The sequence below is a fragment of the Trichosurus vulpecula genome, chromosome 2 (assembly GCF_011100635.1).
Source record: "Trichosurus vulpecula isolate mTriVul1 chromosome 2, mTriVul1.pri, whole genome shotgun sequence".
Taxonomy (NCBI): domain Eukaryota; kingdom Metazoa; phylum Chordata; class Mammalia; order Diprotodontia; family Phalangeridae; genus Trichosurus; species Trichosurus vulpecula.
In genome coordinates, this window is record NC_050574.1 from 273,645,261 (window position 1) to 273,663,622 (window position 18,362).

Below are 18,362 nucleotides of genomic sequence, written 5' to 3' on the forward strand. Positions count from 1 at the left end.
ATATGGGTGACCAAAGTTTCCGTGCTGGGAGGAATTTTCATTACTAATGAAATCACAGGTTTAGACAATGAGATAATAAAGACAGCAATAAGATAATAAGATTGTAAAGAGACTTTCTGCATTTGGAACCAGGAGAATTGGAGAGGGAGACAGTAGGAATGAATGGATGGAGGAGGCACAGGGTGTGGTGACAGTGAATACTTTACCTAATGAAATAAATCAAAAGTGATTAGAATCATGGAATATTAGATCTGGAAGGGATCTTAGAAGTCACTTAGGCTAACTTTATCATTTTACAGATGAGGTAATCAAGGCCAAGAGATGTGAAGCAACCTCCGTTCCCTAATAAGACGGTGGTAGAGTTAGGGGAAGCTCTGTCACCATCTTTGTGTGGCACAATACTGCTTGGGGATGTGGCATGAGATCACCTGAACAAACATCCCCTGCTAGATTCACAAAGGGGGCATTTAACAGTCACCTGCCTGTGGATGTGATAAAGGCTCCACCTCCCTCTTGAAAACCTACCCTGTGCTGTGCCTTCCTCATGGTGTCCATGGAAACATCCCCACCCACCAGACAGCATCCATACACACAAGTAGAAACAACAGCCCTATGCAACTGATAAATCAGATCACAAAGAAGTTAACCCATTAACCCAAGATCATATAAATTGGAGAAAAAGGCAAGAAAACAAAACAAAACAAACATACACCAAGATATCTGAAGATGAATCCTAGGCCAGTTCTGTTCCTAGTCTACAAGTTATCTACCCAAATGTCTAATCTTTTTTTTCCTTTCAAAAATCATTTTGTTCATTTTGCTTAGGAATGGGGGAGAGGTAATGAGTTTGAACATTTCATACAATGTCGGATTATTTTGATGTATTGCTTGGTTGTGCCAGATTTTTCCTTCTATTTCCCCATTTAAAAAAATTATTTGTTATAAGGGGTGGCTGTCTGGGAGGGGCAGAGATACAAGGGAAAAATCAGGTTATACATAAAAACAAAAAAATCAATACAAACTTAAAAAAAACTCAGATCACTGACAGGCACAACAATTAGGAAATGTCTACACACATTGTGGCCCAGGAATGTAATGGAATATTACCATGCCACAAGAAATGATGATTATATTGAAGACAAAGAAGAAAATGGAAAAATATATGAATTGATATGAACTAATCGAACCAGGGAAATAATATACACTATGATTATAACAATATAAATGGAAAAAACAATAAAAACAAAACCAAAACAGAAGGCTTTGTAATTATAAGGACCAAATTTTGCATCAAAGAAAAAGAGAGAAAATGTGCCTTGATCCCATCTTTGCAGAAGTGGGAGACATTGCCTATTGCTGATAGACTTGATTAATGTGTTGTTTGATTTTGCTGAACTGCTATTTTCCCCATTTTTCCTTCTCTCTCCTTTTTTTATTCTTTGTTTAGAAGGAATTACTCTCTGAGAAGGGAAGGAGGACGGAATATATTTAGAAATAAACATGATATAAAAACAAACAATATTAAATTTTTTTTAATTTTAACATCAATTCACTGCCCACTAAGGCAACAGAAAACATAGCCAAGGTGCTGGAAGTTGGGGAAAAGGGAAAGGAACAGAACTGAGAACTCATACAGAATCTGCTCCCAAAATAAAGACCTTCCACCTCCACTGACAAGGCAGGCTTTCCAAAAGAGAAATCCCTCCTCCCAAGACAAAGAATAGCAGCAACCTGTTTCCAGCAGCAAAGCAGTTGGTTTCCTTGGATTTCAAAAACAAAGCCGCAGTCCACTGCAGTATCCAATTTAATGGAATACTTTTATTCTGCAGTGTGGAAGAAACCTCATTATAAGGCTCAGGCATTGAGACAGAATCCATTTCCAGTAGAAGGGGTTAGTCATTCACCTTGCATTAGCAGAAAGATGGCAACAGAAGGTAAGCAGCAGATTTGCAATCACCAAGGAGCTTCTTGCCTTGAAATTAAAAACAGCATGGGGACACAGCTACAACACAGCCCAGCCTGGTCTTATCAAGGAGCCAGCAACTGCTAGACAGAAGGAGCAAGACATAAGGAAAAGATGGAAGGCCTTCAGTCGAAGACCTGCTTTTAGGATTTATCGATTTGTAGCTTTTTAGAGAAAAAAATCAGACAGCAGGGAAGGCACAGGGACATTCTCAAAAGACAATATGTGTGTCACTTTTCAGTGCTGTGAATGTCACCCACTTCAAACAAATTACTAATCTGATGCTGCAAATTGCTTAGACTTGATTGCATGTAGCTCAGATGGGGTCCTTTCACCCAGCAACTCTCAATAGGAATCTTGTGGGGATAACTATGGACAGGAGGGTGAGGTCCAGAGAGGGAGGGCTTGTGGATGCTCTCAATCATCTACCCAGACCAGGTTTTCTTGTTCTTATAAATCTTAACATACTGTGAAATTCACAATTTTAAAAATTACAACAAAAGACTGCAGCTATAAATGCTTACTGTTTTTTACAAGCTTACTAAAAACATGCATATCTTCTTCTAATCTTTTTTCCCTTGCTCCACCCCCACCCCATCTTTCTCTTGTTCCCACCCCGACAATTAGATTTGGTCTCTACTTCCTCTGAAGTCTTTGTTTATTCTTCTTTTATGAAATGTATATTTGTACATTTGTCAGTCAAACCTGGATTATAAATTCCTCCATGTGAGTAGAGCTCTATCTCACTAATATATGTGTCACCCCTAGAGTATGCATTTAGCAAAGTCTTATTCATTGTAGGTATTTAACAAATGCTGACTAAACAAATGAAAAGGCCACAACTAAATGACATCATTTAAATATTGGGGTGAATCTGAAGTTACAAAATACATAGTGATGCTTCTCTATGAAATGATACCTTTTACAACTAAGATGTCTTTTTATCTGAAATTTCCCATTGACATATACTATATACCACTTTGGAATTTTTTAATAGCTTGTCATTTCTTTGTTATTAAGTAGGCTTAAGGAAACCAGTATCTAAAATTTAAAATAATGAATCCTCCCCTTTTTTGAGTCAGGAAATGTACTTGGATTAATGTATCCTCCAAAATAAGAAAGAGTAAGAAAGGAAGGACAGAACAAAAGAAAGAAGGAAAAAAGAAAAACCCTTCATTTCTACCAAACCATTCTGTAGAAAACCCATATTAAGAGGCAATTAAATAAAAACATTAGCCTCCAAGTGTAATTTATTATTCTGAGATAGCATTACATCTGGGGGTGGGTTGTTTGTTTTTTTAATGCTCCAACAGATAATTAATAGGTTGTTTTCCTTAATTGTAAAAGGATCTTGATTTCATTAACAGGGTACACATTTCCCTTCCAAATTCTACTTCTTACAAACACTGTATAAATATGATCATCTCAAAGAATGTCCTAGGCTTTCAATATAAGAATTAGAAGCTATATATTCAAGTTCAGAGAAAATAAATGTACTTAGAAGTATTGGGTGTCAGACGCACCACACAGGGAGAAACTCGCACCTCATTTCCTTAGAGGATAGAGTAGCCTACTTTTTACTCATGAGACAGACTGAGACCTGTAAATAGGAGTATTATCTTGTGTAAAGGAGAATAACAGAAAGAAAAGACTATTTGTCTTAAAACAATCACTCTTAAATCACCATCAGCATAAGAATAGTCAATCCAGGATCATGGGTGTAAGGTCTTAAAAGATAGTATTATTATCACCATCATTATTTTTCCCTACAATCAAGAACCTTAGAAGACCTACCGTGGAAAAAAAAAATTAATGAGCTTTTTCTCTACCTCACTTTCAATCAATGACAAAAAAGAAGTCGACTGAGAGAAAAGAAGAAAAAAGCAGCGTACATGTTGCTCTTTGAGAATTAAAAGAATGCGTCCTCTTTAAGACATGTATCACATGAAATGCTGTCTTTTTCATAAATTCTTTTAGCTTATTTTCAAATGAAAAGGCATACCACCCTTCTATCAGGAGGGGTTCTGGAGCACATGCAGTGAATAAGCTTCCATAGAAATATCTCAAAGTACAGTGCAGACAGCTTCCAATTCAGGGAAGGGCTACATTCAAAATATTTAACAGGAAGCCATTTGTTTGGGACTCAATACATTTCCCATTAAAACTATTTTAAATGTGGCGATTAGGCTCCCAGACTAGGGAAAAAAAGCCCCATTTGACCCATAATGTACCCCAAGTATTCTACTAACACTATTTCAGAACCTAAAGACCATATATAATAATAATAACAAAAATAGCTAGCATTCATCTAGAACTTTAAAGTTTGTAAATTGCTTACACTGTTCTCTCAACTTAGTTTCCATAATATGGAATTCTATGAGGTAGGTGTTCTTATTATCCCCTTTTGTGTTTGTCCTTTGCACTCGAAGAGTGCATCAGAGAAATGATGACATCACTTGCAGTTTGATTTGAGTGAGGGAGGGTTGTGCAAGGTCACCAGCTTCACTTTCTCCTCCACAGCCATCTGGGTTCTGGCCATTCTTGCCCAAAAGAGAAACAGTTACGATTTGGTATTTACATTCACTCTGTGCTAAGAGGGCAGGGATCTATTGTCCAATTTATGAGCTCCAGAGTGACAGCAGACTTGGTTTTTGAAAAAGAAATCTAGCCAGTAGACCTGAAGTTAAGGAGGAAGCCTTCAACCATGGAAATGTACCTTCCTTTGAGCAGAACACCCTCAGGAAAGCAGAGGAGAAGAAAGGAGAGGGGAAGGGAAGGGAGGGAGGGGAGGGAAGAAAGGGAAGAGTAGAGAAGAACAAAGGACAAGCACAACCTGTGAGTATCCCTGTTTTACATATGAGGAAACTGAGGCTGTGAAAGGTTAGGTGATTTACACAGGTTAGGTACTAGCGAGTGGCTTAGGTTCCAAGAACATTAGCCTATGGATAACTAAGGGTACCAGCTTCATGGGATTATACATTTAGAGCTGTAATAGTCCTTAGAGGTCATCTCATCCAAACTCTGCATTGAACAGGAGAGGAAACCACTGCCCAGGGATGCTAAGCAACTTTGGTATTGAGTAGGTTGGGAGCCAAGAACATCATGTCCTCTTTTCTCTGCAGTAGGAGAAATCATTTTCCATATCCCCCATCTTTCCTACTAGCAGATAGGTGAAGGGAAAGTTAGTCTCTAAGCCACTAAGCAGTGCCTCTAAAGTAGGGGGAGAGGTGAGAGAGCATGGAGAAGGGAAAATGAAGTCAACTGAGAGAGCTAGAACCTCCAGACACTTAGGCAGGCTTCCCACCACACCCTTTCTTCTACCTGAAGACCTCAGAGATTACACAATTGCTTTTCTTTCTGCTGTAACAGAATAGAGACTTGAAGCTTCTCATCTACTCGAGACTAAGGTTTTGTGGTTATTTTTTAATTCTAGCAGCAATCACAAACTAATGGGGGGATAGGTTAAAAGGCTTCACTCCTTTGCTGAATGTTCTTGAGAAAGTTGCACCAAAGCATGAATTGGTACCACTGGGTATACAAAGAACAATAGAAAAATTTATCTACATTTTAAAGGAAAGGCAGACTCAGAATCTCCCAGTAATTTGATCAAAAGGGCAAGAGCTCGACAGCAATAGGAGGATTGAACCTCGGTAGGGAAATCAGTGAGGGGCTGAGGGTACTGCAGGATGAGGACAGGATGAAAGAGAGCTTTGAATCTGAACATCTCAGCCATTTCAGGCTCCACCCCAGACTAGCTCTGAACTGGGATCAGATGAAGGTAAAGGGAGGAGAGAGGAAGAGGAAGAATGTTAAATTCCAGAAAGGAGCAAACTGAAGAGGAAGAGAAAGAAGGAAGGTGGAGATGGAGAGAACTCCAAGCAATAACAATGAGAAGAGGAATTCTGCTGAGGTTTATATATAAACATATATACATATACATATATATATATATATATATATATAGTTGGCATGTAATCAATCAATTAACATCTATTAAGCACTTACTGTGTTGCTAGGCACTGTTAGGCAATGGAGATACAAAGCATACATGCACACATATAAAATAAAAACATAAGTACAACACGTAAATACATAAGTAAGCAATAATTTTAGAGGGAAAGACACTAGCAGCTAAGGTTTAGGAAAGACCTTAGAAAGTGGCATGAGCTAGGGGCAGCTAGGTGGCACAGTCAGTAGAGCACCGGCCCTGGAGTCAGAAGGACCTGAGTTCAAATCCGGCCTCAGACACTTGACACATGTACTAGCTGTGTGACCTTGGGCAAGTCACTTAACCCCAACTGCCCTGACCAAAAAAAAAAAAAAAAAAAAGAAAGTGGCATGAGCTGAGGGAAGTAGTAGGTAAGCCAACCTACGCTATATTTTGATCAGTACAGTACCAACCAAATATGGAGTGATGCTAAGATAGCAGGTCAGAATATAAACCAATTGTTCCAGATTCCTGACATTTACATAAGCCAACTGAAGCAGCAGCAACAGGAAAAACCATTAAGGTGCTTTATATAGCTTTTCTAGAAGACATCCCCAGCACCTGCCCTATGTTATCAGGAGGGATTGCTGAGACGTGACTATTGTAAAGGGAGGTATGTAGGAATCTTGATTAGCAATGATCACTCAGCATGTGTTTCTACAGCAACAAATCATACCACATTAGATGAATCTATCACAGCAAAGCCCCCCCTTTGTTTCAAGGTCAATATATACATTTGTCTCCTTGTATGCAGTAGCTGGTAGGGCAGTGGGGAGGAAGGATATAAGAAAAAAATCCTCTCTAGGGAGTTTTCAGAGATAGTTATTTCTATCCCTGTTCATTACCCTAAAGCATACATATGAGCCATTCACCATTAACACAAAACAGAGAAAGATTCCAGCTACCATTCATTCTGTCTTCTCTTTTGACTAAGATGCTTAGTCTCTCTCTCTGCTATTCAGGTGAGATTGAGTTTTTGATCATCTTCTAGCAGTTACATCCACCAGCAGGGTACTAAATGAGGCAAAAGGTAGCCTTTAGGATTTGCCAAAAGCTTACCGCCAAAGTGGAAAAGCCACATCAATCCTATGCATTATTGATGTAAAAGGGAGCGAATGCTTTCCTTCAAATGTATTTAGGTATGACTTGTTAAATTTTTAGAAGTTGGTAATACACTTCGCTCCCTTCCCAGTTATTACACGGATAGTAGGAGGATAAGAGAAGGAGAGCAGACAATGAAGAAGCCTCAAAGCCAAACTGTTTCAGGATGGCAAGGACCTTTAAAGCACTGCCTCTGAAGCCCAAGGAATATCAGTGACAGCCATGGGTAGACAACAGAGACAAGACTTGGGGGATTATGCAGTGTTCCACATGATATGCTCATCCTTTTAAGCCACCACCAGCATATATAGAACATAAGAGGCTGTAGTGGTCCTGCTTATACCAAAATATTTGTAGCAGTATTTTTTATAGAATCAAAATAATACCCCAAAAATGGATAAAGATTTGATTTGAACTAAACATTGACTAAAACCCATTTCGATACATGGATGTAATAAAAAATTGCTGTCATAATTAATGAGAAATATGAATAATTCAGAGAAGCGAGGGAAGATTTATACAAACTGTAGAGAGTGAAGTAAGCAGAACCAGGAAAACAATATACAAAATGACAACAATGGAAATGGAAAAAAAGAAAAGAAAAAGAAAAACCGGTGCCATATATTTGTAATGAGAGAAGCATTGAGAAAATGAACCTTCCCTTTCTTCCTTGCAAAGGTGAGGAGGTATGGGTGTGGGGGTACTGCACATACAATTGGACATAGTCAATATATTGGTTACTTTTGCTGAAGTGCTTTTTTTTCCTTCTTTTTTTAATCTGAAGGGGTGCCTCTATAGTGAAGGGAAAGAGGTATATTTGGAACTGAATGTGATCTGAAAACAAAAGACAATAATAAAATTAAGGTAAAAAAAAATTAAAGCCATCTGTAACATTTGGCTTTCCTTTTTTAATTTAACAAATATTGCTCAAAGTATTTACTATGTGCATAGTGCCATGCTGGATGTATAAGACATGACCACTATTCTCAAAGATCTTATTATCTGGTAGGGAAAGGGAAGGCATGTAAACAAATATGATACAAGATGGCATGTGGTAACTGCCATCTGAATAAGTAATGCCAAAGTACTATAAGAATTAGGAAATGGGAGAGTCACTTGAGTGATAGGAGGAAGTATGGCACAGCAGCAAGAGCACTGGCTCAGGAATCAGAGGACCTGAGTTCAAATCCTGACTCTGAAGTACACAAAGTGTGGCCTTAGATAAATCACTAAACTTCCCTCTGCCTTGATTTCCTTATCTGTAAAATGAGAAGGTTGGGCCAGATAATACCTGAAGTCCTTCAAGTTCTAGTCCATTATCCCATAATAAGTGAAGTCTCCATAGAAGAGGAAAACCTTGATAGGTAGGACTTCAAAAAGTAGAGATGGGATATTCAGGGGGGAGAGAATGGGAGAAAATGAAGGGAAGCGCATGGAATATTCAGTTATTAGTAAGTAGTCCATTTTTCCTTGACCAAAAGCGATTCATGTAGGGTACTAGTAAGAAATAAGAAAAGGCAGACTGGGACCAGGTTTTGGAGAACCATGAACTGTCCACCTGCATATCCCATTTCAAAAAGATGTGTGTACACACACACACACACACACACACACACTCCACCCTAGTTTCCCTGTATGTTCCATTTTCTGACCAAAAAAAGGTCAATGGGAAATGAGAAAATGCAGAAAATTAGTGCACACCAAAATACCCAAGTATCACAACAGACCGGGAAAATAGCATTTCACACAAAGCATGCCCAAAATACTAGTGCAATGAAAAATTTGCAAATTGCCTGGTGGTAGGTAACTCAATAAGAAAATCTTCTCTCTAATCAATTCGAGCTCTGAAAATATGTTTTTTGGGAGGAAAAGGCAATGAGCCAAAAAAAAAGGATATGGGGTAACCCTCCAAACGCTATTCCCAAACCAGACAGACCTCAAGAGAGACCTCATGGAGACCTTTACTCAGATCTCTAATCCAATGGACTCCCCAGAAGAGCAAGCTAAAGTCTCAGCCAGTGAGATCCACCATTAACCTTTCAGACCACTGCCCCACCAAATCACCCCAACAAAGTAAACAGTTCTTTACTATTAAATGATGAAGAGACAAGAAAAGGGAGCACAGAAAACAAAGAAAGCCTAATCAGAGCAGTTGGGTATATTAAAGAAAAGACCTTTCTTTTCTAATCTGTGATTATTTGCATAGACCCCCAAAATATTGAGGCATGAACTTTGTGAGGAGCAAAACGGACAGAATCTTGGATTTCTCTGTAGCTATTTGAACAGCCTTGCCAAGCCAGAAAAAAAAAATGCTGTGCTAGCTGAATAAACCACACCCTAACACTGACAGAGTGAGACAGAAAAAACTACCTTGAGTCCACAAGTCTTCTCTGTCATCTCTGGGAATCTAACTGACCAACCTTACATACAGAATCCATTAAATGGGCACGCTTGTCAAATAGTTTTAATCATGCAGTGCCTTATTTTTGTATTTGTTATCACAATAAAAACCATCCTGTCCAATCAGTTTTTGCAAAGAGTTTTCATAAGTAAGGAACTGAAGAAATCTGTATTCCCAAATCTTTCACATGGAACTTTCATCAGTTCCCCTCTTTATAAAATATAATGTTCATGGGGAGAAGATCCCCCATGCTTTCTACAACAGTTAGGAACTATGGAATAAAAAATGTGCCTTTGATTGCTTATTGAAGGAAGTGAGAATGTTTAGCCTAGAGAAGACTTAGGATAGGGAGAGAAAGGGAATAATAACTGTCTTTAATAATAACCTTCATTAATAATCATTTCAATATCTTTAACAATATCTTTATATTTGAAGTATCATCACGTGGAATAAGAATAATTTTTCTTGGATGCAAAAAAGCATCAGTAGGATCAATGGGCAGAAATTATAGGGAGTATAAAAGAACTTTCTAACAATTAGAACCACCAGCAATTAGAATAGCCCTCGGTGGGAGGCAGTGAGCTCCCCATCACTGGGGATCTACAAGGAGAGGTTAGAGTCAGGAATAAGTAGAGAAAAGTTGGACTAGAAGACCTCTGGAGGTCCTTTCAGCTTTCAGCTTCCCACCCTATCTCTCCCATTCCAACACTAATGTAAGCCATCACAAATTTACCTCTGTGTCCCCAGTGAATGGCCCTCCAGCTCTAGAGATTAAATATGGCCGGCTATAGGTAATGTTTGAACTGACCTCCCACAAAACAAAGGAAGGAGTCTTTGCTAAGCTAAGTTTTTTAGAATGACAAATGAAAGCTGTATAAACTCTTGTCCTGCTCAACTGGAAAGAACTAAAAGCACAAGAAATCTGTTTCAAAGACCTATGCTAGGGACAGTCCAAGACAATAGACAGTCACTAATAAACAATGTTTTTTAAGAGCCAGCAGCTGGGCTCTCAAGTAAATAGATGACTCAGCAGCATTTTTAACAATTACTGTATTGCTAAATACTTAGGGATTTGAATTTGATCAAATATTTTTATATCTTAAGAGCAACTAAAGCTTTATTATAACTCCTCTCCTCCTCTAAACTATCTAACAGCCTTCTCTCCATCCTCTATTCCCACTTCACTCCCAATTTTATCTTTCCTAGCTATCAGAGAAGCTGGGGAAAATTCTTTCCAAGTCAACTTTTTAATCCAATGGGCAAAGGGGAAGGCAAGGAAATAGATTAAGTATTAATTACATAATCATTCAGGCCTACTAAGCCAAATAACATTTCATTTCAAAGTTAATTTTATAAAAGCTTCCATTTTCACAATATGGGCCCAATAAAAAGCTTTATACTGTCTTGAGTCTTTAAGACTGGAAAGAACTTCAGTGATCCTTTGATACAACTGCCTCATTTTACAAAAGAGAAAACCAAGGTTCAGATCAATGAAGGTTACAAATCTACAAGATTAGCAAAAATACCATAAAAGAATGAAAACTTCTGGAATCCACAAGCAAACTTTATTAAGAGCCCACTTATGGTGCAAGGCATTGTATCAGGCACATGCATATATGAAAAAGTAGGGTCCTTCCTAGAACTTAGTTTTAATTGGAGAAAGAAAATATATGGACATTTTTAAAAGGTAGTTCAGTATAGACAGTGTTTGGGGAGTTCAGAGGAGGGAGAGATCACTTTGGCCTAGGGTCAAAAGATCATAGATTTCGACAGTGGTGGGATTCAGACGGTTAGCACAGGTTAGGCAGAACCATTACCTAATTTTAGGTGGAGTTTCTCAAACCAGTTGTTAGCAGGATGGGGCCCGAATCTACCATGTCAGCAGTGGCGATGGTGGTGGTACCTTGGCTTGGTTCCATGGAGAACCAGTTGTTAATTTATTTGAATCCCACCACTGGATTTAGAGCTATAAATGATCTTAAGAGGTAATCAAATTCAACTTTCTCATTTTATAGATAGCAACTTGCCTAGGATCACATGAGTAGTAAATATCAAAGGCAGAATTTGAACTCACATCTTCCTGATCCCATGCCCAGCATCCTATACTATACCATGCATAGTTACAGAAGGCTTCACAAAAGACATGAAATTAAGGCAGAAATAATTTGTCCACTACCTCATTCTACAGATGTGGAAAAACAGTCCCATAAGTATGACATACCTGGGTCATACTGCCAGTGGGATGGCCAGAAGTACAACCCGTATTCCCTGACTCATAATCCGGGACTCTTTGCTCTATACATCTATAAAGAATGGGTGTTTCCTTAGGGGAAAAATGCAGAGATGACATATGCAAAATCTTTCTACCCTATTTGTTAGCCTATACTTCCCTAAAGGCAAAAGAAGAGGAGGGAAAAAAAACCCTTCAACTTTGTGATGCAATTATAGAAATAGATAACACCCGTGGGGTTCTGAATTTGGAACACTGCTCATTCAGTTGTATTTCAATTACTCACTTTGGTTCCTTAGTAACAACCGACATCATTTGGTGGCTCCTCTATAATCCCTCTCTTCCTTCTCTTTGCACCCCCTGCCACCCTGAGATACATACACCACTACCACAGTCACCACTCCAAAAAAAAAAACAAACAAATGAGTGAGTCTCTAGATAGGAGAATTCCTCATGCCTGCTTACACAGAGAGTTGCTGTCTGCTAGCTCTAAAGAATTCAGCTGCAATCCATGGATCTACTCAGCATATAAAGTGTGTCTACAGCCTGCCAGGACTTTAATTTCCTTTAACTGAACAAAATGAATTGAGTTGCAGGAAGAGTTCCAGTGTGACAAGTCATTCCCTGACCCTTAGGACAACAAGAATTTCCTACCCCACCCCGCTTCTCCCATCTCTAATGAAGTATTTACTGGCAGAGGTGCAATCCATAGTGACCAGAATTTATTACCAAACTCTGGACTACAAAGGGTCAGTCTTTTTCAAAAAGCATTATTAGACAGGTTATTGTACATTGCACTATAGAGTCCAGCACAGTAGAACCACAGACTCATATAGGCCTGAAAGGAACATTAGAGGCTATCTAATCTAAATCTAAATCTAAAAAATGGGGAAAGTTGAGGCACATTAAAGACAAGTTACTTGTCCAAGGTCACACTGCTCATTAGTGGCATCTTGCATATAATAGTCAATAAATAAGTATGCCAACTTGGTTTCCAGTCATGAAACAATCCAGAACTTAGACTTTTTGATTAAGATGGCCTAGAGATGATTTGAATCTTGTTATCCAGGATGGGTAGTAATACATTTCAGGTATAGAACTCCAGAAGTTTGTTCATATATTCCTCTTCCTTTATGGAAGCTATAGCTCTTCTTCCCCCTCCCCCCCCCATTTACAAAGCAGATATAAGGTTCTCTTTAAAGAATACATAATAAGGACTGGAATTTGGTTCAGAGAGATCTAGGTTCCAATCCTTCCTCTGTCACTTACCACAAACTGGGGGAAGTCATTTCAACTCTGAGTCTTGGTTTCCTCATGTGTAAACTGACTCAACATGGTATTGTTACAGGATTGTCATAAGCATCAGATGAGATGTATATAAAGTATTTGGCAAGTTTATGTATTTCAGTGATTATTATCAGTTATTGTCACTCTCCTCCATCCTGAGTACCTTCTGGCTTATTAAAATGAATGCAGATTGGCCAATTTGCATCAATGAGCCCATAATGATCCATTGAGTGGTCTGACCCTAAAATATCTCCAGACCCCAAGGCAATTTTTGTGGCTAATCCTCAGTCCAAGATCAAACTGTTTCATAAAGAAACATAACTCCATTCTTAATTATTTCACTTTATTATCGAGGGAATAGTGTACAGCTGCATAAAGAACACTGGGCTTGGAATCAGGCTTCAGTTTGAATCTGGATTCTGCCACATTTTATCTGTGTGATGCTGGGGAAATAAGTCACTTAACCTCCCCAAAAGGAAGATTTTCATTCCATTAGACCTGTCCAAAAGGAAAATGAACTGCCTAGGAAAGTGAGTTTCTCATCTTCGGAAATCTACAAGCATAAAATGGATGCCCACTCGCCTAGTATACTGTAGAGAAGACTCCAGCTGAGGTAGGGGTTGGACTACATTGATTGTATGACTGTTACACAAAGGCAGCCTGGTTTAACAATAATTTCTATAATGCTTGAAGGTTTACAAAATAACTTCATATACATCATTCTCATGGGATCCAAGCAAAAACCCTGTGAGGTCAGTACTATGGGTTTATGTTATTGTCCTCATTTTACAGGTGAGGAAAATAAGGTTCAGAGAAGTTATGTGAATTGCCTAAGGTCACACACTTAGATAGCCCTGAAGAGAGGACACATACTCAGAACTCTCCTAATTCTAAGTGTGGCAGTCTTTCCACTCCAGGGCTGCTTCTTCATAGTCTAGTGGAAAGAACACTGGAATTATTGGGGACTTGGATTCCAGCCGTGACCCCAGTTATTTGACTATGGGTAAGTAACTGATTTTCTCAGCAAGTTGTTTCTTCTTATTTAAATAGGGATAATAATATTTGTACTACCAACCTCTCATAGGATTGCAGTAAGAGAGGCACTTTGTAAACAGCAACGACAAAAAGATACATAAATGCCAGCTTTAATTTTGTAGCAGAATTAGAAACTTAAGGTATGGCAAGTTTACTGATACACTTGCCAAAGGAATGTTAACAACAGCCAAGGATTACTGTAGACTATTTCTCCTTCAACAATTTTAATAAATATTTTATAAGCATTTATTTTTCCCTGCAAATAAACAAAGACTAAAATATCTTTCCCGACCTGCTCCAAGCCAGGTTTGCTCTAAGAAATCCACAGATTATTCCCAGTAAGGTCACACGGGTTTACCAATAGTTTGAAAAGGAGGGGGAGGGGAATAAAGAGGGCCAGAAGTCAAGACTTTATCCTGTGTCGGAGCCCTGTCTCCATCTTCCTGCAAGTATAGATAGAGCCTATCCCACAAGTGAGAAATGCATGGATATCCCCAGCCCTATTTGCAGGGACTGCGGCACAGAAAGCTAGCATCTCTGTAGGGGATGAGCAACATAGCCACCATCTCAAATTTACACCTCTGGTTCCCAGGGACTGACAATGACAGCCACCTTCCTTGTGCCCCCTCGGCATATTGTTGTTACCTGCCAATCACTTGACCTAAATACAACAGCAATGGGGGTGGGGGGAGGGAGGAAGACCGGTGTGTGTGATGGGGGGAGGGCTAGTCAGAAAGACAGAGCATGCTCAGTGATCGGGATGACATCAGCTTAATCAATGCTGGGAAGCTGCACCAGCAATACAGGAGGCTGCCAAGAACATGTCAATGGGGACAGGGAGGTTCGATCAATTGAGTCCCTTCCCTATGAGTACAAAGGGAGCAGAATCAGACACCCGGGGAACAAGCAGCCTGGGAATGGGTGGAAGGAGAGGCAAGATGCACACCGGCATGGCAGAACGGTGTGCATCTTTTATCCCTTGGACCAAAAATAGTCGTACCATCATCTCCTTCTCCCAGAAGTCAGAACTCTTGAAAGAGTGAGAGATTTAATTTGGAGAGGGGAGAAAGGAAAGGATTCGGAGCAGAAAGTAACTTCTGCACTTTTCAGTGGGGGAGGGAGGTTGGTTGCACCCACGTCACCTCCAGCATCCTTTCTCTAACTGCTTATCGTAGAAACCTTCCCTTCTACACTCGGGGCACACCCCTGGGCTTCGGGAATAAAGAACAGGGGGAAAGAAGAGAAGGCGGGAGGTGGGAAGGAGGTGAGAAGGATGGGGAGCATGCACTATACTCCCTCATTGCTCTCCCTTCCCCGCCTCCTAGCAGCAGAAGGACCACCCCTTGACCGAGGGGAGGAGTGGGGGAAAGACACCTGACCTTCCTGGCTGCGCCTCCAGCACTACCTCAGTGCTGCTCCTCTGCTCGCCCTGCTGTGATCAAGGTGAAAGGCAGCAGGGGAACCGCGTTTTACACCGCGGATGGGATTTCAGATCCGCTACCTATTTCTGTCCCTCTATTTTCTTCTCCCTGGAGAAGGGCTAATACATACATGCTTGCACGAGAATAAGCGCACGGGGTGGGGGTGGTTGTCTAATACTTATTTTTTAAAAGGGGAGGAAGGACAAGTAAATTCCGGTCCACCCATCCCCCTCCAACACTTGTATACAGGGTCCATACAGCCGGCGCCGGGCAGGGGAACAATGGGGTCCAGCTTTGGCCCCTGCTGAGCTTCCCCTGAGCGCCCCTCACCTCTACGCGGGGAACAATGGCGACCGCGAGAGCAGCTCCCCGGCGCCCCCCCCCCCCCGCCCCATTCCTCCCAACCCTGCCCTGCTGCCTGCCCCCGGGGGCCGGGGAGGGAACAATGAGGATGGTGGGGGATGGGGGTGGGGTGCGGGTGGCCAGGGGGTGACCTGTTTCTCCTCTGTCGGGGCCACGAGAAACTGCCCGGCAGGGATGTCAGAAGGGGTGGTGAGAGCATCTTCTGTCTGGGGGAGGGGGGAAGTGAGGGAGGAGAGGGCAGAAAAAGGGAAAATCCAGCAGAAACTTACCCCTATGACCACAGTCTCATCTCCTTTAAATTTGGGGATGAATTTGTCCCCTCGGAGGATCTCCGCTTCATTCAGAGGCCGGAACCGGCACATCACTTTGATGCTGCATTCAGAGGGGTCCGCCATCTCGGCCGGCTGTGGGCGAGGGCAAGGGCTGGCAGGGGGGGATGGGGTGGGTGGGGTAAGGGGGACAGGAGGGCCACTGGAGCGAGGGGTGGGAAATACCCGGCCAGCAGCCGAGCCACGTCCCAGTGCGGCCCGACGGGGTCCAGCGCGCGTACTTTTTAGCAGGTCATTGCGAACTCTTCAGGCTTGGCAGCTCCCGAGGAATGGAAACAGGGCAAATCCAAAGCATTCGATCCCTCCTGCACCTACCCCCGGGCCAGGCTACAAATCTGCCTTTTCTCCCCCAGTCCCCTCTCCCTCCCCCTCTGGTACTGCAGGCCTGGGGAGGCTACTGCAAGTGAGGGAGGGGACGTCTCCAAAAGGGACCCAGACTCTCTGTTCCCCTCAGATCTCAAAGGCTCCTACGGGCGCTGCCATCCTGCATCAGCACCAACTACCTTCCCTCGCCCCTATTCCTCCTACTACTTTCCCCTCCCTTCTACCATCCCCTCCCCCTCCCAAGGGCTTTATGACTTCACTGCATTGACTCCACCCCAGCCTCACTTCTTCCCAGGCTCTGGGCGACTGGCTCGATGGGTATGCTGGGAATTGTAGTCTCTCTGTCTGCAGGTAGAATGGACCATGATCACTTGGGTTGAGTTCCCAAAGACTGGGATGGTCTACCAAACGTCCGGAAGACTAGGTCTTCATTGCCCAAGTCAAGCAAGGGGTGACAGGGTAATCATCTAAATCATTCAGGTAAATAAAATTTCTATGACTTTCCTATAGAAGAAGCCCGTCTTAAACGCTACCGTCCAATAAGAGGAAAGCCTTGATGGAGCACTTTCTTGAAGCTAGAACTTTTTTGGATGCTGTACTAATAAGAGTTAACATTTCAGTAGCCCTTCCCCTTGCCAAGGGGAAGTGGCTTTGTCCTTTGATTCCATCCCTTTCCCTCATCTCCAGCTCAATCATCCTCCTCTTTCTCTAACCTTTAATCTCTTCCTATCTACTGATTCCTTCTCTACTGCCTTCAAATATGCCCAAGTACCCAACCTTTAAAAGATCCTTACTAGACCCTACTACTATTGTCATATGTCTCTCTTTTTCTTAACCAAACACTGAGGGAAAAGCTGCCTACATACTCATTGACTCATTTCCTCTTCTCCTCATCAACTCTTTGCAATATGGCTTCTGACATCACCTCATTGAAAGTATTGTCTCCAAAGTCACCAATGATCTGTTAGCTACCACATCTCCTTGGTCATTCCTCAGTTCTCATCTTTCTTGACATAGGCAGCTAGCCATGCAGTAGTTTAGAGTCAGGAAAACTAGCTGTGTCACCTTGGGCAAGTCACTTAACCTCCACCAGCGTCATTTGTACAACGGTGATAATAATAGCACCTACCTCCCAGGGCTGTGGTGAGGATAAAATGAGATAATAATTGTAAAGTGCTTTGCAAACCTTAAAGCATTATACACATAGCAGAACAAAGGAAGAAATTCTAGAGAAAACTCTATATCTCCATAACATTTGTTTTGGGGATTTTTTTCAAGGATATGACAAATTCCACACATTACTTTCAAAGCTATCCAGTTTGTCTAACTTTTGAGCTCTCTTCTATTTTCTCTTGTACATTAAAAAAAAACATCATAACGGCCCTCCTTTTTTGCATCACAATTGCTAATACTTCTGCCCTCCCCCCATCCTCCAACCAATTAATGGAGAAATAAAATCCTCCCTTGTAACACATAAGCATAGTGATACAAAATGAACCTATAAAGTGGTCATGTCCAAAAATGTATATATCTCTGTACTTCGTGTCCACCATCTCTCTGTCATGGGGTGCAAAGCATATTTGATCATAGGTCCTCTAGAAAAAATGGTTGGTCAATGTTTTGAACAGAGTTCTTAAGTCTTTCAAAGTTGTTTTTCTTTACAATGTCATTGTTTTTTGTATAAATTATTATCCTGGTTCTGCTCACTTCATAAAAAAATAATAATAAAATTCTTTTGGAAGAACGATAAGTCAAGAATATCAAAGGAACCAATAAAAAAATGTAAAGGAAGGAGGATTATCAGTACTAGATCTTAAATTATATTATAAGGCAGTAATTACCATAATTATATGGTACTGGCTAAGAAGTAGAAAGGTACATCAATGGAACAGAGTAGACGGACAATTTGCAGCAGCAAAT

At 40.9% G+C, this 18,362-nt stretch overlaps 1 protein-coding gene across 1 annotated transcript in view; it reads right to left on the minus strand.

Annotated features, from left to right (window-relative positions):
- Positions 1-16,705, minus strand: part of KIF5C (kinesin family member 5C) — a 215,154-nt gene extending 198,449 nt beyond the window's left edge. The window contains exon 1 of the mRNA XM_036745222.1: positions 16,059-16,705. Coding sequence (XP_036601117.1) covers positions 16,059-16,184 — 126 coding nt within the window. The 5' untranslated portion in view covers positions 16,185-16,705. The remainder of the gene's footprint in view (positions 1-16,058) is intronic.
- Between the last annotated feature and the right edge of the window lie 1,657 nt (positions 16,706-18,362).